The 22,318-nt window shown below is 37.3% G+C and overlaps 1 protein-coding gene and 1 long non-coding RNA gene across 4 annotated transcripts in view; both read right to left on the reverse strand.

The window, feature by feature from the left end:
* LOC107551434 (uncharacterized) overlaps nucleotides 1–9,331 on the reverse strand; it is a 16,928-nt gene extending 7,597 nt beyond the window's left edge. The window contains exon 1 of the long non-coding RNA XR_001604769.1: nucleotides 9,322–9,331. This is a non-coding gene — a long non-coding RNA (uncharacterized lncRNA). The remainder of the gene's footprint in view (nucleotides 1–9,321) is intronic.
* Nucleotides 1–9,937, reverse strand: part of LOC107551433 (synaptotagmin-7-like) — a 157,806-nt gene extending 147,869 nt beyond the window's left edge. For all 3 annotated transcript variants that reach the window (XM_016233034.1, XM_016233035.1, XM_016233033.1), the window contains exon 1: nucleotides 9,715–9,937. In XM_016233034.1, the coding sequence (XP_016088520.1) occupies nucleotides 9,715–9,748 (34 nt within the window). In that variant the 5' untranslated portion in view covers nucleotides 9,749–9,937. The remainder of the gene's footprint in view (nucleotides 1–9,714) is intronic.
* Between the last annotated feature and the right edge of the window lie 12,381 nt (nucleotides 9,938–22,318).

The raw sequence follows: 22,318 nt of genomic DNA on the forward strand, positions 1-22,318 counted from the left end.
CAGGAAATCATTATAACATCGGAAGAAGTTTGTAGGATCTTTAAAAGGGTTAATACAAGGAAGGCAGCGGGTCCTGATAGAATAACTGGTAGGGTACTTAAGGAGTGTAGGGAGGAGCTTAGTGTCATTTACAGTCATCTGTTTCAAGTGTCTGTGGATACTTGCTATGTACCTACTGCCTGGAAATGTTCATTTATAGTGCCTGTGCCAAAAAAATCTAAACCAGCAGTTTTAAATGATTATCGTCCGGTAGCCTTGACATCTATTGTCATGAAGAGTTTTGAAAAAATAGTGTTAGATCATGTTCTTTCTGAGGTGTGAAACAAACTTGATCCTTTACAATTTGCATATGGGAGAGGGAGGAGTGCAGAAGATGCCCTCTTGTATATGCTACAAAGACTCTACTGTCATCTTGATCAACCAAAGCGATATGCCCGTGTTATGTTTATAGATTTCTCATCTGCATTAATACTATACGACCACATATTCTAATGGAAAGATTGTTTAAGCTGGGTGTGAATAGCAGACTCATTAGATGGGTTGAGTCTTTTTTGACTGATAGATTACAGTGTATTAGGGTGAACTCTGCTTTCTCTTCCTCTATTTTTACCAACACAGGGACCCCATAGGGAAGTATTATCTCCCCAGTGTTATTTACCCTTTATACAAATGAATGTAGAGGTTTTTCATCTGATGTTTTTAATGTCAAATATGCAGACGATACGGCAATTGTTGGTTTGATCATTGAAGATGAAGTGGAGTATCATAGAGGTGTGGATAAGTTTGTTGATGGGTGTCAATCTAGTTTCCTTGCCATACAATTCTTCACGATGCATCTCATCCTCTTTGTGGTGAATATGAGTTATTACCATCTGGTCGAAGGTACAGGGTACCATTATTAAAGGATTGCCTGTGCACAAAGATCTTTTATTTCATCCAGTATAGCTCTGTTAAATAAATTGTGATATCACAGTTGTCATTGTACATCTATGGCAGTGATTCTGTTGTTGTGAGAGGGATGTTGTTTGATGCTGGTTGTATTTATATGTGATGTGTTGTAACCTGTTGATATTTGTATTGTTAATTATTGTTGTTGATCACTGAAGAGTTGCCACAGATACAAAAAGAATTTCCGAAAGGACAATAAACTAAACTAACTAACTAGTGTCACTGATTTGTGAAACAATAAATATTGCCTCAGAAGATATGATTTCACACAGTCGCCATAAAAAATATTTGTCATTGTGCACTGGGGCATTCGGGCTACTGTTTTGATTCAGTCTGACCCCGGGGTAGAAATTAGCATTAATCAATGAGACAGACGGACCTTTAATCGCTAATCAGACTGCCGGATCAGATAGCGACGCTTTCCGGCATTTTAAAGGGGCCAAATTATGAACAATTACTCCATTAAACCTGCACTTAAACTTATCCGTTTAAAAACTTCAAGACTCAGTGTCCTTCAATGAACCAACTGTGATGGCAAATGTTGAAAAGAATAGAAAAAGTAAAACCTGGAACTCTGAAATATAACATGCTCACTCGTAAGGTCACACGCTTCTCTCCATTCATGACGACAATTGAATTTTACTGCTGAAGAATGCACCGTAAGAAGCATGAAAATGAACCACGGGGCCTTCGCACTTCATTCAAGGTCACGTCCGCACTCCCATTTGCCAATAAAATCAATCGCGTGACCAGCCTGTGACAGAGAATGCAACAGATTATTTCTAAAGAATTGTGAGCGAGCGGTCGCATTTAACTTTGATACATGCCAACATATTCATTAGCTGACAATTTTGGCATCTAATATTCATTATGATGAAGAGGCTCAAACTCACAATCAATTTCCTGTTTCTCATAAGAGCAGGGTAAGACCCAACAGAGCTTAAAATCAATGCTCTTCCCTCTCACTTATCCTCTGTATAATAGCTCGCTACTGGTTTCCAATTACTCTCCCTTGTTGTCCGAGCTTAGGTACTGTGAGTAATATTTTAAAGAAACGACGGGTCACAGGAGCAACTCTCCAAGGGTTCAGCGGCCATCTTCGACCTGGCTTTTAGAAACTCTTGAAGCTGGAAGTAATATATCTAAGGGGGAACAATGGCTCTGTAACTCTTTGGATGGTGTTGAGAGCTAATTATGACTATCTAGGGGTGTTTCGATCGCGATTGACTTTGTGTTTTTGAAGAAATCTTTTAAGTGAACAAATCATCCTTCCATTGTAGAGTGTGTGACCACTTTGGTGACCTTTTCCTGCCTTCAAAAACCTATTGTAACACAAGCAAACTGCTTTATACTGCAGAATGTGCACAGATTGCATTGGCTGGACCTAGTAAACAAACACACTCCTTCACTGAATGAATCAGAGTGAATTTAAAGCAACTGTATATAGTAGTTTTGAGTATTTTTTGGACTTTGGAGCCCACTAAAGTTAAGTGGAATTCACTGTCATAAATATATTACTAGCCCTGTTTACATGGAGCATTGTATTCCGATTATAACCCATTTAAAGGTCCAATCTGAATGAAAATGCTCCATGTAAACACCTCAATCTGAATAAAAATGCTCAAACCGATTGAAATATCAGTTGGATTGAAAGGGGTGGAATAAACCTTGTCATGAACCGATCAAACGAAAAATTTCAAATGTAAACAAGCTGATCCGATTACTTTGAGTGTACACCCTTCTGTCCATGCCTGGTGTCGTCAGAATACAAAATGGCGGCAGCGGCGAAATCAAACTGGAGTGCGACGGAGACAAACGTATTGATTAGTATTTTTAAAAAACGGAACATAATTGAACAACTGGATGGTTCTGGTCTTCCCAGGAGGAAGGGGTAGAAAATTGATGCTTCTTAGGGGACGTTCACATGTGGCACCTATAAACGCGTGGAAAACGCTAGGCACGCCGCTTTCTTCCTCTTTCCAAAGCGCTCAGAAGCTTAGCCGTTGCTAAGAAACTGTGTCCTGCGTTCTCCATGACGATGCAGAAGTTTCAGCAAAAGATAAATGGATTTCCAGCACTGAAAAATCACTTGCAGTAGCTCTACTACTAAATTTATACAAAATTTATTTATCCCTGTACAGCTAAGATCAGCTGTTCCTCCATTTTGGCTGAGCTTTCAATGTTGTTACAGAAAGGGTGATTGGTTGGTTCTATTCACATGACCTGCGGTGCACTTGCGGCATTCAGAAAAGTTGAGATATTTTCATCTCGCTGTGGCACAGACGCGCTTGGAAAAACCGAGCTCGTCATGACTGCGTCACTCTCTATTTGCTGTGCATCTACATCTGAAATAACGAACTTGAGCGTGCAAAAGATGCGATATGTGAATGACCCCTGATCCGGCAGACAAGCTATGTGCACGTCACATTATTCCGATTGAAAGCGTCAGCACATGTAAACACCAGATCAGTTTAGATAACATTCCATGTAAACAGTCAACCAGAATCCATCAATCGGAAAGATCTCAGTTGGAATGGCAAAAAAGTGTGCATGTAAATGGGGCTACTGCCAGAGTTACAATGGATAGCAGTATACGACCATTTGTAGCGGCCCATAAAACAATCCACCCTTCTTGTGGGATTTCATACCCAAACGTACATACTCCCAAAACAGACATCTGGGGCGGAACAAAGAAGTATTTTTAAAAAACGGAACATAATTGAACAACTGGATGGTTCTGGTCTTCCCAGGAGGAAGGGGTAGAAAATTGATGCTTCTTAGGGGACGTTCACATGTGGCACCTATAAACGCGTGGAAAACGCTAGGCACGCCGCTTTCTTCCTCTTTCCAAAGCGCTCAGAAGCTTAGCCGTTGCTAAGAAACTGTGTCCTGCGTTCTCCATGACGATGCAGAAGTTTCAGCAAAAGATAAATGGATTTCCAGCACTGAAAAATCACTTGCAGTAGCTCTACTACTAAATTTATACTAAATTTATTTATCCCTGTACAGCTAAGATCAGCTGTTCCTCCATTTTGGCTGAGCTTTCAATGTTGTTACAGAAAGGGTGATTGGTTGGTTCTATTCACATGACCTGCGGTGCACTTGCGGCATTCAGAAAAGTTGAGATTTTCATCTCGCTGTGGCACAGACGCGCTTGGAAAAACCGAGCTCGTCATGACTGCGTCACTCTCTATTTGCTGTGCATCTACATCTGAAATAACGAACTTGAGCGTGCAAAAGATGCGATATGTGAATGACCCCTGATCCGGCAGACAAGCTATGTGCACGTCACATTATTCCGATTGAAAGCGTCAGCACATGTAAACACCAGATCAGTTTAGATAACATTCCATGTAAACAGTCAACCAGAATCCATCAATCGGAAAGATCTCAGTTGGAATGGCAAAAAAGTGTGCATGTAAATGGGGCTACTGCCAGAGTTACAATGGATAGCAGTATACGACCATTTGTAGCGGCCCATAAAACAATCCACCCTTCTTGTGGGATTTCATACCCAAACGTACATACTCCCAAAACAGACATCTGGGGCGGAACAAAGAAACAGAAGCCATTCACCTTAATAAAAGTCAGAACATTTTTAGAAAGTCATAGGTAAAACAAAACGTCCATACAGTTGCTTTAAGTCTTTGGCACAGCATTCTGTAGTGAATGAACAAAACATGTTCTCGAACTAAAATTTTCTAACTAAAACAAAAGGGGGCATGTCATTCATTCAGTCCAGTGAAAACTGTTTAACAGGTATGCAAAATAGCAATTTCTGAATGTGTAAAAATTACTGATGAGCATACATAATTAAAATAACGCTAACTGGCAGTAGGCTTTTGGGAATGTATTGCTTTGATGCACAACTGGTTGCCCATCACTGTTAAAGGACATTATAATACAATTATCATATAACTCGTAAATCATTTAAGCAGTCTATTGTTGTCTGTTTTCTATGGCAAGACAAAAAAGCTAAGCTCAGCAGTCCCACAACAAACTATTGGAAACAATAACAGATTGACACTATTTGCCTTTGTAGATTTGTAGATGCTGGTTTTACTCATTTATATGATAATAAGACTCTTTGGTAGTAAACAATTCAGTGCGGTCCAAAAAGTGGTCAAAAATACATTTCTCCATTGATGGGCATTCAAGACTTGCAACGCAAGCAACATTAAACTGCAAAAGATTCATTATATTATACTATCGTAGATGTTTCACCAATATCAGACATTTTGGGGGAATTCTCAATAGTATCAAATGGATTTTTTGATGTCTCGTCCATGACATTTAGTGACTCAGGTGATTGGCTCCAAAAATGTGTGTTCATAATGCAAAGATGGCAGCATTCAGGTCAATCTGCCATTGAACTGAATGGGAATGCAAACTCACTGACGCAACCTACTGCACAAATCTAAACAACCAAAACCAAAAGGCTCCAACTAAAAGTCACTAGGATGAATCAAAATACACAATACTAATACATAAGGAGCAATTGTACAATCAAAATGGGCTTCCGAGTCATTCAACAAGATTCACAATCATTGATCTTGGTTATAGATCTATTATATTTAGTACCAAAATACACTTAAAATCTGTATTGCGGCAATTTAATGAGAAAATCCTGTTGGTTTGACACTGCAGTCGCTCAAGATTTAAATACAGAACAGTCTACAGAGGCACAGGCAATTTGTCTCTTTTTATTTCTTTCTCTGTTTGTCTGTGTCTCTCCATCTCTCTCTCTGTTTCAGATCAACAGGACTGCATGAATAATACATGAACTGTCCATCATTTCGGCACATTATACCCCTCCTGTCATCTTCTGTGCCTCGGTGACACATCCATATTTACACACATAGACTTTTTTTTCACCGTTTGGTCCATTCCCTCACTTATCATCTGCAATCTGTCCACTTCTTCACTCAATACAATCACACACACACAAACCTATCTAGCATGAGAGGCCAGGATTGGACTTGATAAATGAAAACCAGTTCTTGAACTTTTACATTTAGTCCCCCAATCTCTAATATTTGGTCCATTCTAGTGAGTAACTCCATCTATCAATGACATAAATCAACAAGACAGAGAGAGAGCGAGAGAGAGATGCAATAATCAGTAATAATCCTGAAGCTTCACCATTTCTTAACTATATAGATCAGTGATGGGCAAACTTGGCCCTTCCAGGCCACTTTCCTGCAGAGATTTGATCCAACCCTGATAAAACTCACCTGCCTGTAGCTTTCTAGTAGTCTTGAAGACAATGATTAGCTGGTTCAGGTGTGTTTGATTGGCGTTGGAGCCAGTGTTCGAACTATACCGTGGACTTTGGGGGAGCCCACTTGTTGTTGTTTTTTTGTGTGTGTGTGTGTGGGGGGGGGGGGGAGGGTTGTGCGCTTGCGCATGCCTCAAAAGAGAACTTACAATGACTTACAAAGATACAGAACAGCTACAAGTGTATGCACTACTTGCTTTATGCAAGCACTATATAGGATAAATCACTATACAGGATTTACCCTATTATACTTTATCGACACGAATTGATAGGTGAAACAACAAACAGCCACCCACAAATAGTCTATAAACAAAGCATCAGGCTGTCTTTGAGTTCACATGAACAACGGTCGTCAGGCTACAGAAGAATACCATAATTCCTCCGTTCAGTTAGGCCTAAGACATCGAGAGTCACGCAGACCTATAACAACCCAGCCACAACACATAATTGCGAATAACATGCCTTACCTTAACACAGAATCGACCACAGAGTCCAGCGTTTATATTTTTTCTACGAATCTTTAAGTTAACATGTACTAAACATGAGTGGAATTTGCACCGCAGCGCCCCCACACCTTGATGCTCATGATAAGAATAGTTAATTTAAATATCTTAATTTAAGTGAATTAGGTTTAAATCGCCGTCATGCATGAATGAATGATATTTTTGCAATTTTTCACATAATAATCCACGATGATCACATTACACAAAACTGAAATTGCACGTCAAAATAACGTGCACAGAAACAATATTTTTTGGGACCCCCCAAAATTTCACAAATCCCGTTTTCAGGGGAGCCCAGGTCTTTTTAAGGGGAGCCGAGCTCCCCCTAGCTCGCACCCTGGTTGAAGCTAACCTCTGAAGGAAAGTGACCTGAAAGGGCCAAGTTTGCCCACCCCTGGTATAGATAAAGCCCTGTGGATGTATACAGAAGCAATGGCACTTTGTATAAGGGGTTTGCTTGGTTTGAAGCTCATACTAAAGTCACAATTTCCTTGTCATCTGTATTTAATAAAAACAAGTAATTAAAGGAAGAGTAACAAGCATGAAAGTTAAATATGTCTCATAGAAATAGTAAAAGAGGGGGTGAGGCTCCAGATTGTGTTTAACATCTCTACAGTCTGTTCGTGATTCGGTATTTGTTCCTCAAAACAAGTTATCTCATTAAACGTTTTGGCGTTTTTAATCGAACACAATTAATGGGTCACAAACCCACAGTTGTGATCACTCATGTGATACCATTTGCAAAAGCATCTCTTTATCAATTAGCCTACCTCATAAAATTAAAGACACATAATAATAAAACAGCATCTGAGACAAAAACTTGACCACACGCTTCCCGCGTCAACCTTGAAGCGCGGGAAAATTGAAAGTACAGGGCTACATCAATTAACTTAATCAATTAACTCCATCAGTCACACCCCAATCAATTAAACCATCAACAAATACACTCCCTCAACATGTACAGGCTTTCGATTACCTGACTGAAGTTAAATCCCGACTGAGTGAGAGCACCTGCTGACTGATTGTGTATTAGTGGTTGTTCGTTTGTGAAAGAATCAATACTTTAAATGAATCTTTTAAGTGAACGAATCGTTATTATCGTTCAGTTTGACGCTTTTGTTCTCTGTTTGGAAGCGTGTGACTTCCTAACAAGAACCAATACCATTTGTGCACATTCTCTAATGGCGAATTTCATTGGTTGAACATGCTGAAGGAATACGCCCCCTTCACTAAACGAATCACCTGAACAAGATTCGAACGATACATTCAATTTGTAAAGTTGACGTAGCATTGAAGCAAATGAAGGAATTAAGCTTTAACAAATCCTTATGATGCTTATCACTGTTTATTGAGTTTCTAGAGTACATTTAAAGACCAGCAAAGTTTAATGAAACACAACAACGCTTGTTTCTGTGTACTCGAGTGAATGACTCAATGACTTGTTTGCTCTTAAAGGGGTCATATGATGTTGCTAAAAAGAGCATTATTTGGTGTATTTGGTGTAATGAAATGTGTTTATGCGGTTTAAGGTTCAAAAAATTGAAATCGCATCATATGACCCCTTTAACACACAAAAGATTCAGTTGTCGCCACCTGCAGGCGTAAAAGGACACTGAATGAATATGCGAATCGTTAATAGATTCAAAAGATTCGAATCGCTGAGCTGCATCGTGCCAGCCATAGTGGGTACAGGCATGTTTTGCTGAACTTCTCGGGATGTGGAAAAAAGCAAACCTACTAATTACTGAACCTTCTCATGGGAATTGTCCAGAAATGGACTAAATGATGTCTTAATTAGTAAATAATGCCTTAATTAGAATGACATACCAGTTATTAAGATAACCTTCCAAGCAAACATGGAACATTTCCTTGTGTGACTCTTGTTTGGTTATTACAGAGAACCAATTCACAACGTTCAAGCATGGTTCGATTTATTATGAGCCCTTTGAAATTGTACATTCACATTAGGTTGATTCGTGTTTGCCAGTTAATTTGAGTGAGAAAAATCCAATTAAACACCTAACTTGCTTTTTTTTTTAACCAGATCCCATTTCTGTGTCAGGTTTGTCCTGTGTGTCTCGTATTAGCCTGATATTTGAGGGCTTATCCGCGACCACCTTTCCTTTCCAAACCCACACAGTTGCATTCACGCCACGGTTATTATCTCCTCACGGCCTTTACCGCATATCAAACACCGTCTTTTGCTTTCTGGCTCTCGGTAGCAGCAGGTGTTGTTGGCGAAGCCCGAACGCGCCTCCACTCTTAATTCCAGTCACCTCCGTTCCGGAGCCCCGAAGCAAATTCATTTACCGTGGGAGAGACACCGGGGCCAATTGTAGTGGGCACCCTGTGAATTCACGGGGAATCACGCTTCGGAAACACGTGGGAGAGTTGACACAAATAACAGCCCACCGAACCCCAGCAAAACGCCCACGGAATCATCATAAAGATTCACCACAATGCCAAGGTGCGCGTGTAATGGTGCGGATAACGGGGACGAGGCACCGTCTAGCCCGCTTCGAGATGCTTTGACCTTGTGTTCTAGTCATTTGTCCTTCCTCAAGTCTCTTCGCGTGAAGCTCTATCAAGGACGAAGCGCACAACAAGTAGCCCCGACTGAGCCTTCGCTAAGAAAGCATTCGCGTATCATTACGCAACGACAGATCTCCACGGGACCTCAAATCAAAGTTAGTTATCAAATCCAGCACGCCACAGTAATCGCTGTCAATGCAAATGCCCCGAGAGCGCGTGACAATGTCAAACAGTCATTAGTGCGCGCCTGTCTCTTTTGTTTGCGCGCGCTCGGACAATGATGTAAAACAAGGGGGCAAAGAAGTGATGACCCCGTGACAGGTGCGATCGTGCCACCCCCCCCCAACTCCATTGTGCAACCCCACCTGTGCAACCCAGAGCCAGAGGCATCCGTCCAAGGTGAGAAGAAGATACTCCTACAAGTTTAATGGCAACAGAAATAAAAGCACTTACCTTTGCTGTACTCCTCCTCCCTGTTCAGATACATGACTGCAGATTGATGATGGACCCCTGACTGGATGGTGTGGCGTGATTCAAGAGCTTATTGTTACTCCGCCGAGGGAAACTCTTGTGTTTATTATGTCGTTGCTCGGCGGAGAGTCCTCCCAGAATTACGCGCAGGCAGGTTGTCTGCACGCATCTACTCTCTCTCTCTCTCCTTCCTCACACACACACAGACACACACACACACTCACGGTGACGTGCTCTGAGACATTGCCCCGCGGGTGGGGTGGGCTGGGGTGGGCTGGGGTGGGCTGGGGTAGAGGATGCTCCGGAGCTGTTATTGTGTCTATATGCATGCACATACAGTATATGACATCCATCAACGCTTTGACAAAGTGTTATATTGCTGTGGGAATAAAGCGTGCAGACTAAATGGTTTGATTGAACACGTCTGTGTGAGCTTGCTTTGACATTTATTCCTTATAACCAACTATAATCTGCATTTTTATGTCACTATACTTCGCTGTTGCAAGTTGTAGGCTAAGTAAAACAAAATAATAATGGAGTTTTAATTCAGTGTTACTTGCTGTTGCTTTGTAATTGTTTGTGAAACTCACTCGAAATTTCTGAACACCAATTTTTAAATAGTAGCTATCTTTTTCTTCATTTAGCCTACTTTTATTCAGAAAATATACAACAAACAGTGCATGACTAGTATATTTTTAGTATTTAGTAGGTAGCCTACATATTTATAAGGCTACTATATCCCAATATCTTTCAATTATAGTATTGTTGATTACATAAAGCTTGTATTCCTTTGCTGTTACTCACTATCCCATTAATTACAACTAACTATTCCACAGTTACCGGTAACTAATTGCAGATTTTTGCCGTTGAGCAATGGTTATCTATGGTTTCTATCAATCAAATACTTGTTTCCAACTATGCATAGGTTCTTGTTTCTGGTAGCTACCTGTTCTAGTTTTACAGTTATACAATAGTACTTATTTACCATTTAAATATTTACACTCTAAAAAATGCTGGGTTAAATACAACCCAGTGCTGGGTAAAATAGGGACAAACCCAGCTATTGGGTTGTTTTGACCCAGCGGTTGGGTTTCTAACCAGAAGGTTGGGTTATACATTTTACCCAACCGCTGGGTCAAAACAACCCAATTGGGTTGTATTTAACCCAGCATTTTTTAGAGTGTACACTGAAAAAAATGATTCATAGAATTTACTAAATTCTTTTTTTATTTGACTAACTTTCAACATATTTTTCTATTAAATGTAGCTAAAATAAATTGTTTGCAACCACGTACCTTAAAAAAATGTAGTATCATTTTTTTTCAGCGTACTAATATATTTTTCCAGTACTGATTTAACCCTATTCCCCTTATTTTACAATGCAGAAGTGAGCTGTTTTCCGTGAATGTGCGAGACTTCCGGTTCATTATTAGGCCTCTGCAAGAGGTATTGTGCAGTTAACGATAAAACTATTTGTTCTACAAACCAGTGTGTTTATATTTATGGTAATGAATTTAAAAAATGATAACAAATACAAGTCTGCAATATCAAGCGGCATAATGGACTGATCTGCACAAGAAAAATAGCTAGCAAATGACACCGGAAGCCTCGCACATTCAAGTTACAAATGGCTATTCATGCCAAAAATAACACTACCTGTTCATTAGACTAGACTCTTGTATTCCTGTAACATTTGTAGATGCTAGTACTTAAAAAGTAGCCATTTTTACAAGTTAAAAAAGCTATTCATTTATAATAGTGAGAATACGTGCTGCTAGTAGCCTATACTGTAGTGTCTAATAGTGAAGCTGGATTAGTAGCATTTTATATCTTATATTAATTACTTGTAATTTAAAAGGAAATAAATACTTGTAACAAAATAGATACTGGTTAATTGAATGTCAAGTCGGTGAAGGGTTTTGTGTCTTGCGCTTGCGTGTTTGGAAAAAACATAGTTTCTATCCTTTGAGTATTGAACATGCACCTGGTGCCATAGTAGTCAGTGAAACACTAACTGAAGCGCTGCTTTATTAACCCGTTGTTGCATAACATCCCATTTGTGCGCAGATGAGGCACCGCAGGTGGGGCTGGTCGGTCTCCATCCCGATGGGGAAGAGTCCGTGTTCCCAAAGGCTTCCACCCTAAACCTCTATCACCCGGTTCGCACGCACAGGCCTCGAGGGGCCCGTGAAGATGAACAGAAAGAGAGAAGAGCGAACAGAAATGTGAATGACTGTATATCAGCCCTGTCCCGCAGTAAAGCCCTGTGCGTTCACTCGTTGCGCACGCCAATCACGCCTCTCAGACAGCCGAGGAGTTGCGTGTCGAAGGGGCGACTTCTAGCGGTGAGATTGCGCCATTACAAGCAGAACTCACCTACAGTTAAAGAAATGTGACCATACCAGTCTTAAGTCGCTGGGGTATATTTGTAGCAATAGCCAACAATACATTGTATGGGTCAAATTATAGATTTCTCTTTTATGCCAAAAATCATTAGGATATTAAGTAAAGATCATGTTCCATGAAGATATTTTGTAAATGTCCTACAGTAAATATATCAAAACTTAATTTTTGATTAGTAATATGCATTGCTAAGAACTTCATTTGGACAACTTTAAAGCTGATTTTCTCAATATTTAGATTTTTTTGCACCCTCAGAATCCAGATTTTCAAATAGTTGTATCTCGGCCAAATATTGTCTGATCCTAACAAACCATACATCACTGGAAAGCTTATTTATTGCTTTGCATATTAGATGATGCATAAATCTAAATTTTAAAAAAAATTGACTCTTATGACTGGTTTTGTGGTTCAGGGTCACATTTTGTTTCCAAACATTTTTTGTGTTCTTTCCTCCGTGGAACTGAAAAGGAGGCGTTTAGCATAATATCTAGAGAGCTTGTTTTTAATGAAAGTGGATAGGGACGGGTACCGTTGATGTGCAAAAATGTCAAAAAGCAGCATAAATGCAGTCCATATGATATATAAAATAAAACACAGTAATATTGTAAAATACTGTTACAATTTTTTTTTCTATTTGAATATATTCAAAATGTCATTTATTTCTATGATTTTCAGCATCATTACTCCAGTCTTCAGTGTCACATGATCCTTCAGAAATCATTCTAATATGCTGATGTGCTGCTAAAGAAACATTTATATTATTATCAATGTTAAAAATGGTGCTGATTAATATTTTTGTGGAACCCATGATGCATGTTTTAAAAAAATATTTAATCTTTTTTATATAATAAATGTCTTCACTGTCACTTTTGATCAATTTAATGTGAACAATTTAAAATATTATATATATATATGTATACAATTATAAATATAATATTAAAATTGCAATTTATTGTATAAATAATTAAAAAGTTATATATAAAATACATTTAACAGGAGTTACACATCATGCAACATACATTTACGTTTTTTATTTTTATTGAACACATTGCACATTGTATATACCTTACTCAAAAACATTTACAAGAGATTTCAAATCATTTGCGATGTAATTTTCATGTAATCACACATACTGTCATCACAATTTACTTTAAAAAGTAATGCATTACAATATTGCATTACTCCATAAAAACTTAACTGTGTTGCTTAGTTACTTTCTATGCAAAGTAATGCATTACGCTACTTTTGCGTTACTTTTTGTCACCTGGGCTGGGCTTGCTTAGTTATTTTTTATAACCCAAAAAAATGAAAAAGTAATATTTTTTGCAACTCTAAAGGCCCTTTCTCACCAAAAGCCTTCTCTGACACTGTCTTTGCAGGATCAGAAAGCTCTCGCATTTCATCAGAAATATCTTAATATGTGTTCTGAAGCAAAACAAAGGTCTTACGGGTTTAGAACGACATGAGGATGAGTAATTAATGACAGAATTTACATTTTTGGGTGAACTATCCCTTTAAAGCTGTCGGTAAATAAATGGAAAAACAAAGTAACTCAGATATTTTCTTGTAAATTTAAAAGTAATGCATTTCTTTACTAGTTACTTGGGGGGGGGGGAGTAATCTGATTACATGACTCGCATTACTTGTAATGCGTTACACCCAACACCGGTTGTACATGTATGCTCAACTGTCAATTTCATAAATGTCAATGCTGCCACATCCACACGAGCGTGTAATCTTAAATGTGTTGACTTTAACCTTGAAATAATGGCACCCAGCAGAGTACTAATTGACTTAAAAGTCCTGTCCTTCTAAACAAGTGATTTTTGAAATAGAGATGGCACTGATTTCCCTCTCTCTCTGTCTTTCTCTCAGTGTGCAGTGTGCCGAGGATCATTTATGCAGCATGCAGTGGAGAAAAACAGCGGGTGTCCTTCTGAGAACATCATTGGTGGCCATAGAAATGAATTTCTAGTCAGTTCCAGACCTGCACCGCAGGCCTCGCTGACACACAGCGCAGGCCTGACGGCTTCCTCTCACAGGAGCAGCACTTCCTGCAGGCACTCATTCATCTTTAATGCTGCTTTAGTTCTTTTTTTTTAACGTAATGGTTTTGAGAACTGCCCCCCTACCGTTTGAGTTAATTTAGAGAGCAGCTTGGTGGTTGTTCAGACTGATAATGTACCGGAGTGATGGAGCAAAGGTCAGTGATTGAGGTGAGTGGTTGAGTCTAAAGTAAGAAAGACAGATTAAACCGGTTTTGTTTGGCTCACGTGTGACCCACGAGCTTCGATTAGGAAACATTAAACACAAATTTGATTTATTTAACTGCATGGGCCGAGGAATAAATCCAGCAGATTTCCCCTCGGGACCCACAGTGAACAGAGCACAGATAATAACGCTCTTATATAACCTTTACGGTCGTCTGTTATGTCTTTAATAAGCTGCCGTAAGGATGACTTGATGCTCAATGAAGTGTGTCTGGATGGCATGTGCTGCTCTTACGGCGACCTTGTCATCTGAGCGTGTAGGCGTGAAAAAACCTGCTGAAAAACTCTTGCTTCTTATTCTTATTTCAAAAACCAAAGTGAATTCATGTTCAAGTGCTAGTTTGTTAGTTCAAATTTAGCAGTATGTCACTTGATTGCCAAGTAGTGAATGGGTGCCGTCAGAATGAGTCCAAACATCTGATAAAAACATCACAATAATCCACAAGTAATCCACACCACTCCAGTCCCTCAGTTAACATCTTGTGAAGAGAAAAAGCTGCATGTTGAACAAATCCATCATGAAAATGTTTTAACTTTAAACCTTTGCTTCCAGCTAAAATGTGAGTCTTATATCCATAATAGCACTTTTTTCAGTGCAAATACACTTTTAAAAATAAAGGTGCTTAAGAGGTTCTTCACAGCAATGCCTTAGAAGAACCATTTTTGGTTCCACAAAGAACCATTCAGTCAAAGGTTCTTTAAAGAACCATCTCTTTCTTACCTTTTTATAATCTGAAGAACCTTCTTTCGCCACAAAGAAGCTTTTGTGAAACAGAACCAGTTCTTCAGATGTTAAAGGTTCTTCATGGAACCATTTAGACAAAAAGGTTCTTCTATGGCATCGTGAAGCACCTTTATTTTTAAGAGTGTTTGTTGGTGGTTTTCAATGTGAGAGGACAACAATCTTTTTTGTGGTTAATTTGTTTCTTACAAACACACAGCTTTTCTCTTCACAAGACTGTGAACTGTTAACTGATGGACTGGAGTGGTGTGGATTATTGTGATGTTTTTATCAGCTGTTTGGACTCTCATTCTGACGGCACCCATTCACTGCAGAGCATCCATTGCTGAGCAATTGATGTAGTGCTACATTTCTCCAAATCTGATGAAGAAACAAACTCATCTACATCTTGCATGGCCAGAGGGTAAGGACATGTTCAGACAAATTTCATTTTTATGTGAACTATTCCTTTAATGAGTTGTTTTTAAATTTGCATTTTGTAAACTTGAGGTCGTTCGACCGAAACATTACTACCAAACGTAAGTCAGATGTGTGTTCATTATGTGAAATCACCACCTTCTAGCAATCTTGTGTGTTGATCCAAAAAGAAAGGACATGCTAAACCTCATCCCAGTAATTACCCATAATTCATTCTGCTCATCTCATGCTAAAGTCAGCATTTACACGAGGTCAATTAAAAATGTAACATGTTCAAGTCAGAATCAGCAGTATATGAAGATTAATGGTTTATTGCACACACTGACAGAGGCGTCTATGAGTTTATTTTGCATAAACTTATTGAATAAATGGCAGAATTTGACATGTATGTGATGCTTGCGGAGCCGTTAATGAGTGTGAGCGTGATGCATGAGGCTCATTACTGTAATCTCTGCTGCTGCTGTAAGGTGTCGGGTCGGGTCATCCTCTTCGTCCGATGTGAGACGTATAGTATTATACTATATAAATTCATCTTGATAATGTCAGATAACTTTGATAGAAAGGGATGTAATGAAATATGGTCAGGTCAAAGTGTCAAATCAAATTTTTGGTCCCAAATTTTGATCAATTTTACTGGTAGTCCACTGTATGAAGAATTTTTGTGTATAATATGTCACGGTTTACTTTATTTTGCTATCCTCACTTACATTAATGAACTATAGTGTCCTGCACCCACTAGTAAAAAAATATCAAAAATTATATCTGGTATCTGAATAATTTTTGGTTTGACTGTATATATATTAGTCAAACGATTAATCACATTTAAAATAAAAGTTTTTGTTTACATAATATATGTGTGTATACTGTATATATTTATTATGTATATATTAATACACACACATACAGTAAAGATTTTGAAAATATTTCCATGTATATATTTATATTCATATAATTTATATTATATATAAAAATATTTAACATAAACATAACATATTTTTCATGAATATATACATGCATGTGTTTGTATTTATATATACATAATAAATACACACATATATTATGTAAACAAAAACTTTTATTTTGGATGCAATTAATCGTTTGACAGAACTAATATATATATATATAGTTTGTAAATATACAAATATATGAAAAAATTTATTTCATTAGAGCAAAATCACATAAGCAAGAGTTTGCTGCAGGATAATATTATTACTATATATTTATATATTTAATTATTTGATTTGAGTTTTTTATATTTTCAAAGTTAATTTCAATTTTGGTTTGTTTTAGTAATCTCCTTATGTGCTTTAGTCATTTTTTATTCGTTTTGTTATATTTTTATAATACAACACATTTTAATTTGTTTTTTATTTATTTCAGTTTTAGTTTTAGTTTTAGCAACACTTAAACTTCAACATATTTATTTCATTTAGTTGCCAACGCAACATTTCTAGTTTCAGTTTCAGTTTTTCATTTAACATCTATTTTAATTTCAGCTTTATTTAATGTGTTTTTAATAGTTTTAGTTAACAATAACAAACAGTTACACGATGAAGACAATCACTGCCACATACTTGATTTATACTGATGTATACTATATATTCTATTTATATATTCTAATTCATTTAATATATATTCAACTGAATTAATCAGTCCCCTGCTATACTACTGTATATATATTAAACTAATGTAACAAAAAACATTTAAACTATATCTTTATACTTAAAATAAATAATAGCTTCTATATTTAATAAATTGTTAATAAGGGTCCAAAAAAGAAAAATGTATGCATGTATTGTGTTTTCTATAGTGATCTGTTCAGTCAGTACAGATGCATCTGCTTTCTCTCTCTCTTTCTCTATAAATATCCCTGTCATCTCCTCTCAGAAAACCTGATTCCCATTGATTTAGTGGCCTATATACACATTACCAGCCTCTCTCTCTTTCTCTCTCTCTTCCACATTCGCTTCAATGGTCATCCTTCTGTCCATATCTCTTTCTCTTCTGCCTTCACTTATGCTACCTGCTCTCTCTCTCTCTCTCCCTGTGTGTGTTTGAGTGGGAGACGGACTAATAATAGATCAGGGTATATGCTCAGAGAATATATGTGTAATATAAGCTCAGTCTCTCACCTTCTTGACGTTTAAAGGAATATTAACATAATGAAAACAGTATGGTCTACTTGCCTTCATGTCATTCGAACCCTGTATGCTGTCACATTATCATGAAACTTTTAGCTTTTCACACTTAAAAACTGCACACGAGTGTAGTACAACATAAAATAATGACAGAAAGTTATTTTTAGCTGAACTGTCCCTTTAAGAGTTCGCGCTCGCGGGTTGTGTAATATTATTATTTCATACTTCTGGTATCAAAGCCGCTCACCCTAAAGCATCAATCTAAACTTAGCAGTGCTGTTCTCTTTCTTGTATTCTCCCAGAATGCACTTCTAGACTCATAGCCGAGGTCACGCATATAGTGACCCGCAGAGCGAACATGCAGTGAATGAGATCCGTAGTAAACAATGGCGCGTCAGTCACCGCGGTCGATAGGAAACCTAAAGCCTCAAAGTACACTGAATTGTCACACAGATTGTCTATTGGGTTTGTGTGTGCCTGATTAAATTTCCCGTCTGGTTTCCCCTGGAAAACGAAGAGGGAAAGGAAAATCGAATTTAGGTATAAGTCGCATTAAAGCAGTTGTTCGGTCACCACTATTGGTCTAGGAGAGAAACAAGCTCTGGGGAGTTTTTTGACAAATGAATGCGTGTTTCGGATGATTGACCCTCAGTGCTGTTGTTGTTTGGTGTCTCACAGAATCACGTAATCCATATTTCATCATTGTGGCATTTCCACCAGTGTTGCCAACTAATTTTCACTAGAGAAAGTTACTAAAGGAAGGTCGATTTGTTGCTAAATGACGTTGTGATGTCATTGCGCGATGACGTCGTTGCGTAATCGACGACGCAAAATTGTGTCACAACATCAAATCAAAAATAATATTTTATATATGTTCATTTAGATTTGTTTGTAGAATAATATGCATAATATAATATTAAATTATAAATAACTTTTTAAATACATTGAATTATTGAACACTTACACATTTTTGAATGATAACAATTTAAGTTTTTTTTAATAGCTAGTAAACTAGTGATACTACACATTCTCAGCAGTTATGCTTTAAGCAGTGTATTAGTAGTTAGCTGGTATGCTACACTCTAAGAAAAGTCTGTAAAAGGACACAATCTACTTTGCTAATATGAAAGAATCTTCCGTATTGTTTTTTTACCTGCATTTTAAATTACGCATTGTGTTTTCGGGTTACAGGGTTGCAATGGATAATATCCTGGAAAATTACTAGTATCTTTTCCATTTTTCTTACAGTGTACTAACTCAGTGTTTCCCAACCTTTTTTTTAGTCGCGGCACCCTTTGGAAATTTTAACAAACTTGTGGCACCCTACAAAATTAATTTTGGCACAATATTTTAATTTATAACTTCAATATGATAATTTGAAAAGTTTAGATATTCGGTACAACAGTGAAGAACTGCAGAATATAATGTCATACAGATATTTTTAATATTATAAAAAAAATGTGTCTATCAATGGTGGCAATCAGTAGGCTAATTTCTGACAGATTTTAATGTAGGCTTTTATACATATAACATTATTTAATTACCATTATAACTAGCTATCACACACATTTTTGCCCACTCAGTGTTTTTTTCATTTTACAGTGGGGTAATTTTGGTGCAGTAGCACGAGATATCAAACTTTAAATTGAATAAAAAATAACAAGTAAGCAGTCAGTAATAAAATAAGAACAAATAAAGAAATTAATAATGATAGCACAAATAAAAAATAACGACAGGCCTTCGAATTAAATACATTGCTTTTTAGTTTTTCAGGTCTAACAGTAGGGTTAAGGGGTATTTTTTACCAATTATCCAAATAATGTTTAGTCCTAGAAAGCCATTATCATCAGAACACGTGAGCATAACATAGCGGTTAGCAGATCAATGAATGAGCGGGCAGCGTTACCAGACTTGCTCATATACCACACCATGTTACAGCACAGTAGGGCTATTGCAGACAGAAACAACACTGTACTACATCGATCTTTCCTGTCAGCTTGATTTTTGAGTGGACTTTGCTGTTCAGATGAGCATGAACGGTATACGAGTGGAGCGACTGAGCGGAGCGCACACGCATAGAGCGGATAATACCAGAGCGTCACACCATGTGAAAGTGAAACCTGAGCGGTGAACTAATTTTCGGCAGCCGAAATTTCTTATTGGCGACATCAGAAATGGATATTATATAATAGATGCTTTTTTGAAAATTTTTGCAATTTAAAAATATAAAAAAATGATTTTTTACACGCCACCCCTGCTCTCGACAGATGGCACCCCGATTGGGAAACACTGTACTAACTGATCAACAATCGCAGGTCCAAGCTACTAACAAAGTGTATCATAAGGGAACAATTATTAAAGGGGTCATAGGATGCCCGTTTTCCACAAGTTGGTATGATTCTTTAGGGTCTTAATGAAAAGTCTGTAACATAGTTTGGTTAAAAATTCTCAATGGTAGTGTAAAAAACACCTTTTTTACCCTGTCAAAAACAGCTCTTTCTAGAGCATGCAGATTTGTAGCATTTTCCTTTAAATGTTAATGAGCTCTGCTGACCCCGCCCCTCTCTTCCGAGCCGCTCTCAGAGAGACCGTTTACTTTAGCTGCATTCATTGTGAAACTTGCTAATTAGCACATTATTAGAAAAGGCGATTTGCAAAGATTCGTTAAAAAAACCTTACACTCACTTCTTCTGTAGGTGAAGCTGGATCTTGAATGATTTGCGCGAACATAGATGCATTTATGTAGATCGGGGGTGCATTCCCTTCAAAAACTAACATAATCCACTGCGTCTTCAGCGGCTCAGATGTCGGGAGTAAATAACGACTGCTATGTTCATTATTACATCCAATAACAGTACAGTACCTCAATCGCTTAGGAGTCATTCTTGTCTACAACTGCTACGGCGGTGAAACAATGGCGGACTGATGACAGCTCACTCAGGGCGGGTCTAAGGTAAGACGCAGTCCAGTCTGTGCTGAAATTCTACTGTCAATCAAACTATTGTGGGAGGGGCCTGTCTGTGTGACGTTACACAGACAGGCATCTGAGATCGGCTCGATTTGAGAAAGGAGTAAAGATTTTAGTAGATTAACAAAAAACCACTGGGTGGATTTTTATCATTTTAGGGTGGTTGTGTACACACACTGCCAACTCACATTTCAGTTCAAACTACTTGTAAAATAAAATAAAAATTATTATTAAGGTTATTTTTAACCTTTTTTTACATTATTTTCGTGACAATAAAGCAAAAAATACTGTATTACAGTAACTGTCATGAAAACAATGCAAAAAATATGAAATGTTCCTAAAAAGTCTAAATTTTCTTTATGTAAAACAAAATAAAATATATTAAAAAAATTAATACAAATATTTGTAGGTTATTTTAACATTTTTTACATTACTTTCATGACAATAAAACATCAAATATATACTGTATTGTATACTATATACTCTATTACAGTAACTGTCATTAAAATAATGTTACAAAGCAACAAACATTAATTTCTCCATAAATAATAATAATAAATTAACCTATTTCAGTGTTTTTTTTTAACATTATTTTCATTACAAGAAAATAAAATACTGTATTACAGTAACTGTCATGAAAATAATGTTACAAAGCAACAAATATTAAAGGTTCCATAATAATAATAACAAATATATTTTAGGTCATTTTTTAAATTTTACACAACAATGAATCAAAAAATGGCAAAGTTCCTAAAATTGGTGTGATTTTCTTATACATATATATATATATACTAATCATTTAATTTAATAATATAATAACAAGGGGTGAAATAATATGACAATGACATATTTTCATGAGATTCAGCCATGTTTATTTTAATTATTTCTTAATTATTGCATAAATATGTGCTGGTCCTTCTATATATACTCTTCATTACATGAAGAGTGCAATCACAAATATCTAACATCTAATTGACTACTAAATAAGATTGAATACTATCAATTTACATCAATTATACGATTCAAAGATACATTCTCTGGTTTGTCGAAACAAACAGGCGATGCGTTGCTTATAATATGTGTAGTCTAGTATATTAACTATTGTACGATATCAAAGGGGCATGTGAGTTTTGCGCTTGTGCCAGATCTGTTTTTGTGCTTGGATTGTAAAATCATCGAAGCTATGTTTGGTGTTTTTTGCCACCTGCTGTCTAATTCCTTCAAGTACAGCGAAAGGAAGACAGACAGATGGTGAAAAGGAGGGAGAGAGTGAATAACACACTTTAGTGCTGTGTAAACCACAGAAAAGAAACGCACAACCCGCTCATTTACACCTGTGCACACCATTGACCCCCTCACACACACACACACACACACACACACAATACACCAACGTTCACAAACACAATGAGTTCACAGCTGAAAAAACACGACGCAAATCAGAGGTACGATTCAAACAAATACAATTTAGAAACCAAAAACAGTCTAAATATGACTAAACCATCACAAAACAACAGAATAAAATCGACGCAAAACAACAACAAAAGTAATCACAGCTCTTTTGGAATGTTTCGGGAAAACACGCTGGCAGAACTAATACAAGGCCAAACAAGGTCATTAAGGTCAGATTCATATTAGGCATGAGACA

Source organism: Sinocyclocheilus grahami, unplaced genomic scaffold (genome assembly GCF_001515645.1).
Source record: "Sinocyclocheilus grahami isolate Dianchi unplaced genomic scaffold, SAMN03320097.WGS_v1.1 scaffold423.1, whole genome shotgun sequence".
In the NCBI taxonomy this organism is placed as follows: domain Eukaryota; kingdom Metazoa; phylum Chordata; class Actinopteri; order Cypriniformes; family Cyprinidae; genus Sinocyclocheilus; species Sinocyclocheilus grahami.